At 34.0% G+C, this 17,711-nt stretch overlaps 1 protein-coding gene across 1 annotated transcript in view; it reads left to right on the forward strand.

Moving 5' to 3' along the window:
* The window catches only part of LOC142338286 (uncharacterized), a 263,519-nt gene that overhangs the window by 199,864 nt on the left and 45,944 nt on the right, over positions 1 to 17,711 (forward strand). Inside the window, exon 14 of the mRNA XM_075388005.1 lies at positions 7,200 to 7,412. Coding sequence (XP_075244120.1) covers positions 7,200 to 7,412 — 213 coding nt within the window. The remainder of the gene's footprint in view (positions 1 to 7,199; positions 7,413 to 17,711) is intronic.

The following is a 17,711-nucleotide window of genomic DNA, read 5'->3' on the forward strand; positions in this document are numbered from 1 at the left end:
AGTCCTGTTTCTGTACTATAACACAACCACTCATTATAACCACCTGTAAAATATATATGGGGAGACTCCCCACTAACGGGGGAATATAACACACTAAATTTCAACGTGGATTGAGCCCACAACAAGGTTTAATATCGTACTCAAAATGTTGTTTCGCTCCACAGGGAGGTCGAACCGGGGCCAAGTTCCCTGGCCAATTTCTCGAAAACGGCTGAACAAAAACAAACGCCCTTAATACTGTTTGTAGCACTGCTTGAGATACGCATCATATTAAAAAATGAACCCAATCGGTTCATTCTTCGAGGACTTATAGCAAAAAGAAGGTACCGTACCAAATGACCATGGAGGAGAGATACACCACCTCCAGAGCTAAAATTGAACACCTAAACCACAGAAAATGATATATAAAGTATACATATTCGGAATCTGCGTGAAACGGGCTATTCAAAACACTAATTTTCCAAAAGACAGTTCAAAGTTTCAAGGTGACAAAACGGTGTCAACCGCTGTGTCAACCTCTTCTGGGGCTAAAACGAGGGCAAGTTTACTGGCCAATTTCTCTAAAACGGCTGAACAAAAACAAACCCCCTTGGTACTGTTTGTAGCACTGCTTGAGATACGCATCATATTAAAAAATGAGCACAATCGGTTCATTCTTCGAGGAGTAATAGCAAAAATAAGGTACCGTACCAAATGACCAAAAAGCGAGGTGACCTGACTGCAGAGCTAAAATTGAACACCTAAACCACTGAAAACGCTATACAAAGTATACATATTCGGAATCTACGTTACACGGGCTGTTCAAAACACTAATTTTTGTAAGTCAGTTCAAAGATTAAAGGTGTCAAAGGTGTCAACCGGATGGGGTCAACCGCTTCAGGAGGTCAGACCGGGGCCAAGTTCCCTGGCCAATTTCTCGAAAACGGCTGAACAAAAACAAACGCCCTTGGTACCAGTTGTAGCACTGCTTGAGATACGCATCATATTAAAAAATGAACCCAATCGGTTCATTCTTCGAGGAGTTATAGCAAAAATAAGGTACCGTACCAAATGACCAAAAAGCATGGTGACCTGACTTTCAGAGCCAAATTTGACCGTCTCAATTCCGTAAAATGCTATGGAAAATATATATGGGGATACTCCCCACTAACTGAGGATTCTAAAACACTAACATTTATTCCGCAAATCAGCTGTTTTGTTGTACCGAAATTTGGGTCATCCCGAATAGCCCAAAATTTCGACCTATTTCAAATTTGATCATTAATAACTTTTTGATTAGGCCAATTTGGGAAACCAACCAAACACTGTAAGCAAGAGGGGTTCAGTGTCAACAAAATGCGACCACTCCCGTTTAATTTGGTTCAGTACTTTAGAAGTTATTAACAAAATACTATTCTATACCCCATTTTTCGGGCCATCAGCGAAGCCCAAAATCTCAGGAACCGACGTAAGACAACGTGAAACAGCGTTCCCGGCGAATTTGTGCGTGTTATTCTGGTCCACTTTGACGTTCTAGGTCACGGCAAACCTTCATGGTGAGGTGGGAAAAAATTTCCCACCTCACCATGAAGGCTATGATGTTTTGTGTGTTTCGACATAAAACAACATCCACAGAAATTTGATGAAATCGTGAAAAAAGAAAAATTGTTGAATTAACCCCATTAATTGATACAATTAGCTTCAACAACTTAAATATTGTCTAGAAAACACAAAACGCACGCCGAAAAACTTGTTCATTTGCGCAAAACAGCACTCAGCCATAAAATTTGAGAAAATATTTTGTTTTTCCGGATTCAATATTGAATAACTGTTCTAAAAAAAAACTTCAGGACTATGACTAGCCATTCCAGAGAAGAAAGTCTCAATAGCAACAGATTGAGCTATTAATCACTCGTTTTGGTCAAAAATTCAATGAGAAACTCGAAAAAGTACAAAACATTAAGTTCCTTTCTCAATGTGATAAAACAAGTTCTTTCCTCCAACTTTTTGATTAAGCCGACGTGAGAAACCTATAAACACTGCAAAAACAAGAAGTTTTGAGACCAACCAGATTGCGATAATGCCCGTCCTATTTGGTACAGTAGTTTTAGAGAAATTGTCAAACACAAAAGAACTCGTATTTAAAATATAATTTTTTTTTAAATTTTTTAAGAAATACAGCTTAATAACGTTCTAATCAGGCCAATTTAGCCACAAATTCAAGACTGCAGACATTTAACAAACTTACAGTCAACAGAATGCGACTATGGTTGGCCAATTTGGCATAGTAGTTCAGGAAAAATTGTCAGAAACAATAGGCGTGCCCTCAAATTATTAAATTTTATTTCAATTTTTTCAAAGTTAAACACTAATAACTTTTTGATTAGAACGACTTCAGAAACCAATGAACACTGCAAGCAGTGAATGTTTAGGGTCAGCAAAACGCAACAATGCCCGTAGAATTTGGTACACTAGTTTCGAAGAAATCATAAAACACATGAAGCGTACCGCGAATTGATAATTGATTTTTTTTTCAAATTTGGACAATAACTTTTCCGTAAAGACCTTCACACGTGTTTTTGACAGTTAATTAGATGCATGGTTAGGCGAGGTGCACACCCAAGCGTTTAAAATGAATTGGATGACCACTTTTAACATCGACAGAAGTGTCACACTATTTGCAAGGAAAAAAATTTACAAAATCTCCGAATTTCATAATGAGAATAATTGATGAAAATCCAAACTAATGAAACAAAAATAGAAAAAAGACATAGAATGTTTAGCGAGCGTTAGGATTGACTCCATAAAGCAGTTTTACTTTCCGAAAATTTGCAGAAAAAAAAGAAAAATCAAATTATCTACAAAAAATAGACGAAACATTTTTTTTTGCTTTTTGAAGTTGAATAAAGTTTTTTCCTCAGCCTAAGAGACAAAATTCCGTTTTTCCTATTTTTTTTAAACTAGTGAACTTAGGTTGTTTCATCTTGAGATCATGACGACCATTTTGAATCCGTAATGAGAAAAAAATTTTACAGAATTAAAAAAAGATCTACTTTTTTCAATTGTTTGGGAACCGTTCTCGTACAAAAATATTTGAAAAAGATTCCGAAAAATTTTTCAGATGTATTCCTCAATGTTAACTGGATGTGATTTGAGTTGGTTGGGGCAGTTAACAAAGTTTTTAATTTAAATGAGCGTACGTTTCTTACATCGACACACCTGTCAGACCACTGGAAATCCAACGCAAAAAAAAAAACAAATAAGAAGTTCCAAAGCTCTTCGTGGTAAAAATTGATCAAAAAGCCCATTTTTGAACTGAAACCCAGATTGTAGATTGGGCTACCAACCCCGTTGATGGTTGTTTATTTGCGCGAGACGCTCTGAGTTGATTAAAAACAAAAACTTCAACAAAACTTGCCTGAATTTTTTTTTTGCAATTGTGAAGTCGAACGAAATTGATATCAGCTGAAAACCCAGAATGTGCTTCAAAAACGTCTCAAATTTTGATGAAAACCAAGTGTTATATCAATCGGTCTTTTATAGCAATCGGCCTTTAAGAATTTGCTACATTAACTGAAATTTTGTGTGTCCGATTTACCCCAAAAATATTTTTTGGGTGGAAACTTATTCTATATTCTATCGAGTTTTCATTTTCCCATAATTTTTTTGTGCTATGGTCTAGTTGTACACTCGTGGAGATGAACTTGAGTGGAGGATCGCAAGTAAAGCGTTTTTGATAGTGACAAAAAATAAATAATCTTATTTGGATGAACTTTGTAAGCAAAATTATTGAGATGGGGTGGTTCAATTTTCGATGAGGTACAAATTTGCTTGATAACAGCTGCAAAACAAAAATGAGCATCGAAGAATTAAAGTTCCTCGAAACAACTCATTGGCAATATCATTTGGTCATTTCAAAAAAGAAGTAGCTACATTAACCAATATTTTGGGTGTCCGATTTACCCCAAAAAATTTTTTTGGGTGGAAACTTATCCTATATTCTATCGAGTTTTCATTTTCCCATAATTTTTTTGTGTTATGGGCTAGTTGTACACTCCTGAAGATGAACCCGAGTGGAGGATCGCAAGTAAAGCGTTTTTGATAGTGACAAAAAATAAATAATCTTATATGGATGAATTTTGTAAGCAAAATTATTGAGATGGGGTGGTTCAATTCTCGATGAGGTACACTTTTGCTTGATAACAGCTGCAAACCAAAAATGTGCATCGAAGATTTAAAGTTCCTCGAAACAACTCATTGACAATATCAATTGGTCATTTCAAAAAGGAATTAGCTACATTAACCAAAATTTTGGGTGTCCGATATACACCGAAATTTCTTATTGGGAGGTAACTTATTCTATATTATATCGAGTTTTCATTGTCCCATAATTTTTTTAGGCTATGAGCTAATTGTACACTCGTGGAGATGAACGTGAGTGGAGGATCACAACTAAAGCATTTTTGATAATGACAAAAAATAAATAATCTTATATGGATGAATTTTGTAAGCAAAATTATTGAGATGGGGTGGTTCAATTCTCGATGAGGTACACTTTTGCTTGATAACAGCTGCAATCCACAAATGTGCATCGAAGATTTAAAGTTCCTCGAAACAACTCATTGGCAATATCAATTGGTCATTTCAAAAAGGAATTAGCTACATTAACCAAAATTTTGGGTGTCCGATATACACCGAAATTTCTTATTGGGAGGTAACTTATTCTATATTATATCGAGTTTTCATTGTCCCAAAATTTTTTTAAGGCTATGAGCTAATTGTACACTCGTGGAGATGAACGTGAGTGGAGGATCACAACTAAAGCATTTTTGATATTGACAAAAAATAAATAATCTTATATGGATGAATATTGTAAGCAAAATTATTGAGATGGGGTGGTTCAATTCTCGATGAGGTACACTTTTGCTTGATAACAGCTGCAAACCAAAAATGTGCATCGAAGATTTAAAGTTCCTCGAAACAACTCATTGGCAATATCAATTGGTCATTTCAAAAAGGAATTAGCTACATTAACCAAAATTTTGGGTGTCCGATATACACCGAAATTTCTTATTGTGAGGTAACTTATTCTATATTATATCGAGTTTTCATTGTCCCATAATTTTTTTAGGCTATGAGCTAATTGTACACTCGTGGAGATGAACGTGAGTGGAGGATCACAACTAAAGCATTTTTGATATTGACAAAAAATAAATAATCTTATATGGATAAAATTTGTAAGCAAAATTATTGAGATGGGGTGGTTCAATTCTCGACGAGATAAAACTTTGCTTGATATCAGCTGAAAAACACAAAGTGTGCTTCAAAAAGTTTGGTTCCTCGAAACAACTCGTTGGCAACAGCAATTGGTGTTTTGAAAAAAAAATTGGCTACATTAACCAAATTTTTGGGTGTCCGATTTACCCCAAAATTTTTTTGGAAGAACACTGGAACCATGTTCTATCGAATTTTCATTGTCCCATACTTTTTTGCTATACGCTGGTTTGCTTTGCACCAAAAATTAGAATGGCAAGATAACATTTCTTCGTAAGGAAGAAATTGAGTCTTTTACGGAAAAAATTGAACCAAAACTTTTCTATGAAGTTCTATGACTACAACTTTTTCATTGCTGATTGCTATTTGCAGTCTCTTTTGATGCAATGGCTTTTCATTGAATAATTCAGGGCTGGCAAGGAGTTTTTTAACTTGCAATAATGTTTTTCACTTTTCTCCAAATTTTTTTCTTTTTCTATGAAGTTCTATGACTACAACTTTTTCATAATTCTCTGTTCGCTTAAGACTCAATTTTTCTTTTTTTTTTCAAGTTAGTTTTTTGAAACACACTATTTGCCTCCTTTTCATGATGTAAAAAAAAATTTCACAAAAATTCAATTCCATAGAACTCCCTTTTATGAAAGTTCTATGACTACAACTTTTCATAGACGCCATAATATGAAGTTGTAATTTTATAACTTTTTGAATTATGGGGTCAACCCGGGTTAAGCTTTTGGGCGCTCCTCATATCAAAATCTATTAGACTCTTACACGCAGACCAAACCGCAATAGTGTGAAAAGTTTGATAACGCAGACAATCTATTCAATTTCAATTTTACTGATCCAAAAAAGTAGAAATTAAATAGAATTGAGGAGCGTCATTTAGCAATTTCAGATCTCATAGGAACACCATGTGATCCAATTATATAGAATTGACTGCTGTATATATCGGATTAACCACCCCTCCCCTCCTTCCCTCCCCTCCTTCCCTCCCTTATCGATACTATCAATTCTCAACCCTTTATCGATCTGTATTTTGTGTTGTGATTTTGTGAAGCTGATTGCGTGCAACTAACAAACTGTCTGATTGCCCATTTAGAGCCCTGTTGTTAACATAAACACTTTAAGCTACCTGAAATTAGTTAACTCACTTTCTCCAAAAATGGAATCACCAAAACCCAATATTTAATTGCTGTCATAACCCGGAGTGAAATCAGCTTGTCATTGAGATCGTTCCTTATTGAAAAATATAAGAGAATAAGCAAATAGATTTAAAAAAATCAGAGCACATGTTAAAAATAATTTCTAGTGTAATTAAGTTTCAGGTATTGAAGAAAGATGCGTCAGAAATTGTTTTCTCGTTGTTGTAGTGTGGTTATACTCATAATACTTAAACTTGGAGGCACTGATTAAGCAACTGGGAAAAATCTAGGATTGAAATTCTAAGATTTTTTAAAGAGCCTGCATTAATTGTTACAATTTTAACTACAATTGTGCGATAAAGTCAACAGATTGGTTTATTAACCCGTTCTGCTCATCATAACTGAATCCTCTTAATAACAATAGTTATAATAAGTTATCCTACTAGTCATGAAAACTCATGCTTTCGAAGTTTTCATATGCAAAGTTCCAAATGAATTGAGTGAAATGGACCATACATAGGAACTTACAAATCATTGTACGTTCACAGAGCCAGATTATCTATAAATTTAATATTATGAACCATATATGCTCCGCTTTACGGCTCGTAAGTTTGATCAACCCGGTATGTCATGTATGATATTGGAGTCAATGGCAGAAAAATGCCAACATGATTAAATTATAGGCTTTTTGAGACCTGTTTCCCAGTTGCAGGTAATTAACCTTTAGCAAAAAATCTTGATGCCGCTTTTTGAGAATATTTGTGTTCCTACTTATTATTGCTTGTGTTTGTTTGTGTGGTGTAGTGACCTCTCGCGTAGCCAGTGATACTTCTCAATTGACAAACAGAAGAATGTCAGTCTCTCCATCGCCCAGCAGCCACGGAGGCAGTGGACCTATCTCGAACTCCCCCATCTCCCCTCTGGACCACCACCCCCCACACTCACACCATCACTCACACTCCGCAACCCCCTCCCCTGGACCAGTCTCTGTAACCGAAGAGAACTCCAAATACGAAGGTCAGTTCATTACACCGCATAGGTATACCCCAAAATTTCCGCCTTAGTAAAATTCGCTCGGAAATTAGATACATAAAATGAACGAAATTAGGAGACATCCTTTGTATCTTACTTTCCGGAAAGGGGGTTCCGCCAATTTTGCGAAATAAAAGAATTTTCAAATCGAAAAATAGGTTACAAGTCTTGTAGCACGTTTCCGCTCAATTTAGGCATCTATTATTCGCATTAAAAATATCACTAATCCTCAATTAAGCCTATAAAAAGCGCGCATTTTGAGCATGCAAAATTGATTTAATACTCTGTAATCAGCATTTTATTAAAGATTTAATGGAGGCGTTTAGAGCTTTAAATCGATTTAAATACAAACAACTTCAAATACAAAGTCGAAAAGCCGAGCCATCGGTTTTTTTCCCGAAAAATCCCTCGCTAAAAAAAGGGCTTGTATACCAATGTTGGACTGGCAAACTCAGAGGCACTATAAGTAGGGCAATAATGTAGAAACCAAGCGGTTTTTGTTGACCAAGAAGGGAAAATTGACCTGAAAATCCGACAAATATCATCAAAAAATATTGAGGGATTTTTCAGAAAAAAGTCAAAATTTTGTGTTTTTAACTCACTGAACAAAAAATTTAGTCTGCAAACTAATCACAAATTGTATTCGGTTGTAATTCGGTGAGCGAATTATATGTCTTTAGATTCTGAACACCAAAATCAAGTTTTGCAAATTCCTCCAATGTTTCTCAAATTTCTTATTTAAAAAATATGATGTGACCCTAGGGGTCAAGGAGTTGTAGAATGTTGCTCGTACTATTTTCGTAGTATCTCCTATTCACAGTGATTGTATTTAACCAAAAATTTTTGCTTTGGGGTCAATACATGAAAATTTTGTACATTAGAAAAGTAAAGTTCGGAAACGCAAAAAATTCGTTGGTCTTTTATGTAAAATGCCTTCTTATTTTTTGACTATGGGGTCTAGGTGATTCAAAGTTATGAGAGAAAAGTGTGTTGGGTTACTTTTGGCTATGACGTAAAGACATTTAAGATTAGTGTTATATAAAGTCAAGTTTTGCAATTTCGTCAAACATTTCTCAAATTTCGTCTCTTATTTAAAAAATATGTGAACCTATGGGTCAAGGAGTTGTAGAATGTTGCTCATACTGTTTTCGTAGTATCTCATATTAATATTGATTGTATTAAATTAAAAAATTTTGCTTGGGGGTCAATACTTGAAAAATTGGTACATTAGAAAAGTAAAGTTCGGAAACGAAAAAAATTCGTCTGTTTTTTCATTAAAATGCCTTCTTATTTCTCGACTATTGTTTCTAGGTGGTTCAAATTTGTAGGAAAAACGTGTGTTAGGTTAAATTTGGCTACGATGTTAAGAAATTTAATATTAGTATTATATAAAGTCAAGTTTTGCTATTTCGTCCAATGTTTCTCAAAATTCGTCTCTTTTTAAAAATATGATGCGACCCTATGGGTCAAGGAGTTGTAGAATGTTGCTCATACTTTTTTCGTAGTATCTCGTATTCACATGGATTGGATTTAACCAAAAAAATTTGCTCTGGGGCCAACACTTGAAAAATTGATATATTAGAAAAGTAAAGTTCGGAAACGAAAAAAATACGTCTGTTTTTACACTCTGTGAAACAGTCATGTTTATATAGGTCTTTCGGCTGTCTATTGACCTGTAGAGCAGATGAAAATAAGTATGTTAGCTTAGAATTGTTACCGACAAGCGCCGATGCACAATAGGGCTTGGGCTTCAACTAAATTAACAAAAACTTTACAAAATGACTTCTTTTGTATAATATGATGACGTATTCCACAATTAAGCATGTGAGCTTGTTTTTGGTTAATTAAATTTATCAATATGGCGTTGATGTTGCTGAAACAGCAGAAACTCATATTCAAAACTAGCTGCAATTGCTGTCCAAACTCGACAACTGAATTTTGGATAATGGGCGGAATCTGAGGTACCAAGTCTGTTATCAAATTGCAAAAATTTGCCCAACTGGCCATTCAGTGAAATTCGGTAATAAAATGAATCAATTTCCATTTTTTCCATAGTTCACGGCAATTTTACATGTTTAAGTATTCGTTTCGTGGGAAACGATGAGTGAAAAGGACCGAATAGGTCATTCCAAATCTGTAATGATCCAAATCTTAAAAATTATAGGAGAAAAATGAGGATAGATGATAGAGCTACTCTTTCTTAACATTATTTCGAAATATCAAAACCCAGAGTACCATTTTACCAGTTATAAAAATAAAACCGCAACTTTTGGTGATATTTGAAATCAGTACTTGTTTCCTACCACAAGTAAAGGTAAACTCGTAAATCATCCAATCTTTTGTTCCAGTGGAACAAGTTTAATTTATTGTATTAGAATTTTCTTCACAATTTGCGACTAAGCTAAATTTAGTCGGAAAATTGTTTATCTTACTTCATTTGGAACTATACCTCATTTTGGAATGCTTCTTTTTATTTAAAGAATTTTGTGTCAAGTAATTTTAAGTATTTGCAAGAGTTCACAGTACATGTTTTCTTTTTTAAATGGTTTTTTGAGCAAAAAGGCTTGATCTCTGTTGTTTATTACCGTTTCAGTGACATACAAATCAAGTATCGCCTCTAAATTTTGAGATGTTTGTTTGGAAAATTAGCAGCTTCCTGGGTATTATATCTGTTTGCAGGATTTATCACGTGATTTATCATCTTTTTCTCAGGAAGCAGAATTTTTTCAGCCGCCGTACTTTTTTATGAGAGCATTAAAGGTTAACTGATAAAAAATAGATCAGTGACTTCAACAACATCAATCAAGCTACGAGCAGTAACCGATGTCATGAAAAGGTTGATTGATATAAGGAAAAATTGGTCTATTAGTAAAGTAAAGTTCGGAAACGCAAAAAATCACCTGTTTTATGTAAAATGCCTTCTTATTTCTCGACTTTTGGGTCTAGGTGGTTCACAGTTATATGAGAAACGTGTGTCAGGCTAACTTTGGCAATGATGTAAAAAATTAAGATTAGTGTTATATAAAGTCAAGTTTTGCAATTACGTCCAATGTTTCTCAAAATTCGTCTCTTTTTTTTTTATAAAATATGATGCGACCCTTTGGGTCAAGGAATTGTAAAGTATCGCTCATACTATTTCTGTATTATCTCCTATTCATTTGGATTGTATTAAACCAAAAACTTTTGCTTGGGGGTCAAAGCTACAACAAGTGGTACATCGCAATGCCACAAAATCCGATTTTCTTCCGAAAAATCCCTCGCTCAAAAAAGGCTTTGTTTGTCAATGTGGGAGTGGCCGAATCTATTTTCACTGGCCAAATCTAATTTTATTGGCCAAATCTATTTTCACTTGTCAAATCTATTCTGTCAAAAATATGATGTACGTCCCAGTGCCACCAAAACTGACTTTTTTCTGAAGAATCCCTCGCTCAAAAAAGGCTTTGTTTGTCAATGTGGGACGGGTGCAGATTCAATCAAGTGGCTAGGAACTCTTTGATAAGTAATAATAAAGAAGTAATAAGCACTACCACAATAAGTAAGAACCCGTCCCACATTGACAAACAAAGCCCTTTTTGAGCGATGGATTTTTCAGAAAAAAAGTCAGTTTTGGTGGCTCTGTGACGTACATCATATTTTTGACAAAATAGATTTGACAAGTGAAAATAGATTTGGCCAATAAAAACAGATTTGTCCACAATAATCACTTTTTTGTTCAAAAACGCGCAATAAATTGGGCTTAATTGCGGTATATATGCAAAATCGAGCTACGTTGCGTGCGAAAAGCGATACACTAATGGGGCACATTCGTGATACAAGACGGGCAAAAAACAGGTTATGAAGTTTGTACTTGTATTTCGCGGCTAAGATTATGACACTTTTTCGAACACAGGTTGGTAATTTCTCTTCCATTTTGCCAGTTTCTGCTAAAGTAGCTTTTTTCCGCAATTTTGTTCCATTTTCAATGTATTAACATAGGAAAAACGAACACGAGATACACGCATCGGGCATATTTGCCCGTGACGATTTGGATTTACATCAGCGGTGTAATCTTCATCAAGATGCAAGAGTCCATTCATATTACAAAGAATTTATTCATATTACACAAAAAGAACATTTATGCGTGAAAAAAGTTGTTTGAAAACGTTTTCATGCATCATTTTAATGGAAATAGACTGAATCGGTACTGTTTTTTACCGATACACTTGTACTGTTTTGCTCGGATGAGTTCTGATATATAGTTTGTAACTCCGGGTAAAAGAAAATGTTTCATGGATGGGTCTTGTGAACTGTCAAACATTTTCGAGATTCCGGAAGGATATTTATCCCTGTGGGCAGATTTGAAAGAGTCTCTTATGCCAATATGTTTATTACTTTTTGCTACCATATATTCTTCCTAAAATGATCTGATCAGGTCAACTCATATTGACGATTAAAACATGATTAAAACAATGTCTGTGAATCTATTAAGTTTGAGCATTATTTTTGAATTTTCAAACTATGTCTTGTACTTCTTGGTGCGATAGGTTTTAAGCTCATTTGACAAGTCATTCAAAAGCGGTTCATCTGATCTGAAATCTAATCTCAGTTGCTCTGATTTTTGTCCCATAAAAATGAAGAAGTAAACGTTTGAATAACGCCAAAACTGCAACTGGAAGATAATAACTAATATTGTTAATTGCGTGCCAACGTTTTTTCTTTTAGGTTCATTTCAGATCTTTTAAATAGATATTAAATTTGAACTTTGGCATTGAACTTGTCTCATTATTTTTGATTGCACCGGCTGAAATGAGAAGCCGTGTAAAGGTTTAAATATATTGACATAGTAACTATAAGAAACACAGCATTAATTGTTGTGAATTTCATTTATCTCTAGTTGACTATATGGTCAACTAGATTTTTGTTCGGTCAATTTTCGCCGATTAATGTATTAATCGTACAGAGTTGTGAGTGATATCATTAGAAAGCCGACCAGGCGCAGAATTTCAATTTAAGAAGAACTGTTTGAGTTTCGTTTCTTTTCCGAGAAGTTACGGAGGTTTAAGCTTCTGCTAACCTTAGCCTCACCTACGTTGTTTTGTTCACACTTTTCGTTTTTTTCCGCTGAAATTTTGATAAAATTTTCTGTAAATACAATAACGATCACATTGTTGACGATTATTCTTAGTGGTTTTACGCCTAAAGATAGAACATGGTTTTTGAATTGTTTTAACTGACTTTTTTGGTAAAATTTTTGCTGACTTTATGAAATTTTTTTAATTGAGAAATTGCACCAAGTATGCTTTTTTAGCTCATTTTGTCCACATTGACTGGTAGTGCCAGACTCAAAAACTGCTGACACAAAGTTGTCACTCAGATGACAACTATTGTACCTCCAGTTCATAAAAAATTGTTCTGGAACTAACAAACTGTCGGCCTTCTGCCATTTCAAACCGATTTGTTATTAAAAGTGTATTATCCATTTCGATACGTTGAGTTTTTTGCCCATGAGCTATTATGCAATTATTAAGAACAATTAAATTAAATTTTTCAACAACTGTGCAACAATAGCTTGTCAAGTTATGTTAACATCCTTGATATTTGCAATGAAAATGGTTCGGATTGTATTGTGGCTGTCTTTTAAAAGTCTTTTGTACCAATTTCAGACAAGTCTGTTTTATTAAAGAGATTCAAATGATGGGAGATACCACGTATGTTCAAATGAAGTCCGTTGATTAATTTTTTTCTTCTGAGTAAAACTCATGATTTTTATGGTTCCGACAAAATTTTTTTATAGTTTTTCTAAAGAGTTCTTCATATTTGGCAGCATTTGTTGTTCTTTTGTCGTGTTAAATCTAAGTCTGAATAATTGTAAGTCTATTCAATTCGGAGCTTTTATTGTCTCTGTTCCATGATTTCAGTCGTTACCTAATGGTTTTTTGCCAATTTAACTCAATAATGACCCAAATTTCATCATTTTTTTAAAATATATTGGCATTTTTTCTCCAATGAGCAATATCGGTAACATTTGGAACAACTATTTGTTTTTATGACAGAGTAGCATTTCTGATATCAGTTTTCATTTAATATTGGATTTTTACAGGCCAGAAATTTTATGGATTACATTTATTTCAGACCAGAATAATCTCAGGCTCAATTATTGCCAGATCAAATGAACTTGAAAATGATGGCCGTTGAACATTCTTTTTAATATCAGTGAAAAAACTATTCTTCCATTGGTTCAACATTGTGTCTGCGTACAATTGTTTTCAAAATTTCTGCTTGCATTTGGTGTTTTTTGCAGTCTCTCTATTTACAGGTTAATTGTGAAATTTGTGCTTGTGTTCGTTGTTATTCTACAGTCTTTTGACTGAGTCTAACTATTGACAGGTCCAATTGGCTGCCTAACTTACTAATATTTAATCTGTTTAGTAATTTTTAAAAGAAATTTTTTGACTTCCAGGACTTTTTAAGAGATGGTTTCCGAAAAAGATGTATAGTTTATCGAACTTTACCCTCAATATTTATTTCGAGCTTTTTTGTAATCTGATTCCTGTCACAGTCTCAGCAAATACAAAGTTTGCATCGTCTTTCAAGTGAACAAGAATTTAATTTTCTACGCTAATTTTCCATTTCAATAATTTTTTTTTTGGATTTGACACTTCAAATTTTTATAACTTTTCTTGATTTTTGGAGTTTTTTTATTTTTGATAATCCGCTTTACTGTCTTGCCACAGTATCGCGGTAATTAAACCTTGATGACAAGTCACAAATCATCTAACGACATTTAGATAAGTTGCATTTTTTATATCTATTGCTTATTGTAAAGAAATTATGAATCCATTTGCTTCGACAATACTTTTTCGCAACATTTAATTGACTTTTTGAGTTTTACATAGTAGATTACATTTTTGTCAATTAGTTTTTATCGAAACAAGATTGGCTAGATGAGAAATAGTTTCGTGACTATTGCTTCTAATTTGGTCAATTTCTGAAAATACAATGTCTGTATTGTCTTTCAAGTGAACCAGAATTTAATCTTCTACGCTACTTTTTCTTTTAATAATTTTTTTTGGATTTGACACTTTGAATTTTTTTTTAACTTTTCTTGATTTTTGGAGGTTTTATTTTTGATGTTCCACTTTGCTGTCTTGCCACATTATCGCGGTAATGAATCTTTGACAAGTCACAAATCATCAACGAAATTTAGGTAAGTTGCCTTATGTTATATCTATTGTTTATTGTAAAGAAGTTATGAATCCATTTGCTTCGACAATACTTTTTCGCAACATTTAATTGACTTTTTGAGTTAGCTTGTGTTTGTTTTTTGTCTAGTCGTATTACATCACGATAATGGCATTTTGCTATGGCTTCCAATTGACGCAGAAAGGAAACTGTTTGATGATTTCTGTTGATAGCTGACAATTTTCATGATTTTGAAGTAATTGTTTTCTGAAAGGGTAGTAATAATTTTTAAGTCCTCCTTTTTATTTTTCGTGTACTTGATAACGATTCTCCATAAAGGCTGGTACCATATATTTTCTTTTGAAAATCAAGTCAATTTGTTAAGTTTAGTTTTCAACCTGATCCTTTTTTGATTTCATTTTCTTGAAAAAAGATTAGATAGACATTGAGTTTTGGTCGTAGTTTTTGCGTGTTTTTCATTTAATTTTAATTTTGTCTCTTCGTTTGTTCTCGTTAATGGATGGTGTCATAGACGGCCCAATGACAGTTTTTTGTTTTTTAGTGGTTTGAGCTCATTACCTTTTTAAAAAGACTTTACCAACATCTATTCCTCATCTGTCAATTATGTCAAGAATGTAGTTGGGCAGGGTGGGAACATTAGAACTTTAATTGCCAACGCACATTACTGAGCTTCTTTCTTTGTTTAGACGAGCACTTAACAGTCATTGCAAGTTGGTTATCTTTTTAAGTTCTTAATTTGTGGTATAGCAATGATTAAAATATTACGGGTCCTAAGACTTATGTAGAAATATATCTCCGTTATCCAGAAAGTTCGCAATTGAAAATATTTGAATTGCCAAATAAGAGTTGCACGAGTGTCTAAATTGCCAATTGTGGTTTTTCTTGCCGCGGGATCTCAGAAGGAATTATTGATAACACGTGCACTGAAATGCAGTTGAGCTAAATGATTAAACACCCAGCAAAATTTTGGTTGGAGTCTGAGAACGCATCTTTTTTTTCATCTTGTTTTTGCGTCCAGTGTTATGGGGGTTGAAGTGTGATTGAAATGGAAGCCGATAGAGGTTGTGTAGCTGAAAGTGTCTCAAGATGAGGGCCCTGATGTTTTAAACAGCCAACCCCACTTGTTTGGGCAGCTCCCCGGACAGTGTTCTGCGGCGGTGTGTCTGTGGATGTAATCCGCCCTCCAAAAACATAGGCAACACATGTTTAGCTGAGTTAATTTCTAAAGTTTTTTTCATTTGGGCATTGTAATAAAAATTGGGAAGACATTTGAACCAATTGCTTCAACTGCGATCAATGCTTTCATGTTGACTGCTTTGATCTGACAGAAAAAAAATTAAAGCCCGGCCCAAAGTTGTTGGCGCGTTTTAGGCTTTTTTAAATGCAGAATTATGGTAATGAACGACAATTTTTTAAAAAATGTGCTTCGACAGAATTAGAATAAAATCAAACAATACGTCAGAAAATAAATCGAACGGCTCAGAGTTGAATTGCAATGAAGTCTAAAAAATTCGAAATAATTTTCAAAACAACAATTTTTTGATCACCTCAGAGCGAACGAAAAAATATTCAACAGACCCTTGTGCAGCAACAATTTCAAAACCTAACGCAAATTTTTTTTTGGAATGGAAGAAAAATCCCTGCCTGGTTTAAGTCTATTTGAAATAATTAGTCTTGATAAGCAGTTTGTTGATAAACTGTCACAGAAAGTAGATTACATTTTTGTCAATTAGTTTTTATCGAAACAAGATTGGCTAGATGAGAAATAGTTTCGTGACTATTGCTTCTAAATTGCTCAAATTCTGAAAATACAATGTCTGTATTGTCTTTCAAGTGAACAAGAAATTAATCTTCTACACTACTTTTTCTTTTAATAATTTTTTTTGGATTTGTCACTTTGAATTTTTTTTAAACTTTTCTTGATTTTTGGAGTTTTTATTTTTGATGTTGCGCTTTGCTGTCTTGCCACATTATCGCGGTAATGAATCTTTGATGACAAGTCACAAATCATCAACGACATTAAGGTAAGTTGCCTTTTATTATATCTATTGTTTATTGTAAAGAAATTATGAATCCATTTGCTTCGACAATACTTTTTCGCAACATTTAATTGACTTTTTGAGTTAGCTTGTCTTTGTTTTTTGTCTAGTCGTATTACATCACGATAATGACATTTTGCTATGGCTTCCTATTGACGCAGAAATGAAACTGTTTGATGATTTCTGTTGATAGCTGACAATTTTCATGACTTTGAAGTAAATGTTTTCTGAAAGAGTAATAATGATTTCTAAGTCCTCCCGTTTGTTTTTTCTCTACTGGATAATGATTCTGTTGAAAATCAAGTCAATTTGTATAGTTTAGTTTTCAAACTGATTCTTTTTTGATTTCATTTTCTTAGAAAAAGATTAGATAGACATTGAGTTTTGGTCATAGTTTTTGCGTGTTTTTCATTGAATTTTAATTTTGTCTCTTCGTTTGTTCTCGTTAATGGATGGTGTCATAGACGGCCCAATGACAGTTTTTTGTTTTTTAGTGGTTTGAGCTCATTACCTTTTTAAAAAGACTTTACCAACATCTATTCCTTATCTGTCAATTATGTCAAGAATGTAGTTGGGCAGGGTGGGAACATTAGAACTTTCTTTGCCAACGCACATTACTGAGCTTCTTTCTTTGTTTAGACGAGCACTTAACAGTCATTGCAAGTTGGTTATCTTTTTAAGTTCTTAATTTGTGGTATAGCATTGATTAAAATATTACGGGTCCTAAGACTTATGTAGAAATATATCTCCGTTATCCAGAAAGTTCGCAATTGAAAACATTTGAATTGCCAAATAAGAGTTGCACGAGTGTCTAAATTGCCAATTGTGGTTTTTCTTGCCGCGGGATCTCAGAAGGAATTATTGATAACACGTGCACTGAAATGCAGTTGAGCTAAATGATTAAACACCCAGCAAAATTTTGGTTGGAGTCTGAGAACGCATCTTTTTTTTCTCCGCAGCTCCCCGGACAGTTTTTTTGCGACTGTGTGTTTGTGGATGCAACCCGCCCTCCAAAAACATAGGCAACACATGTTTTTTTAAGGTTTTTCAGGCCAATCAAATC

Source organism: Convolutriloba macropyga, chromosome 1, assembly GCF_964194025.1.
Source record: "Convolutriloba macropyga chromosome 1, txConMacr16.3, whole genome shotgun sequence".
NCBI lineage: Eukaryota > Metazoa > Xenacoelomorpha > Acoela > Convolutidae > Convolutriloba > Convolutriloba macropyga.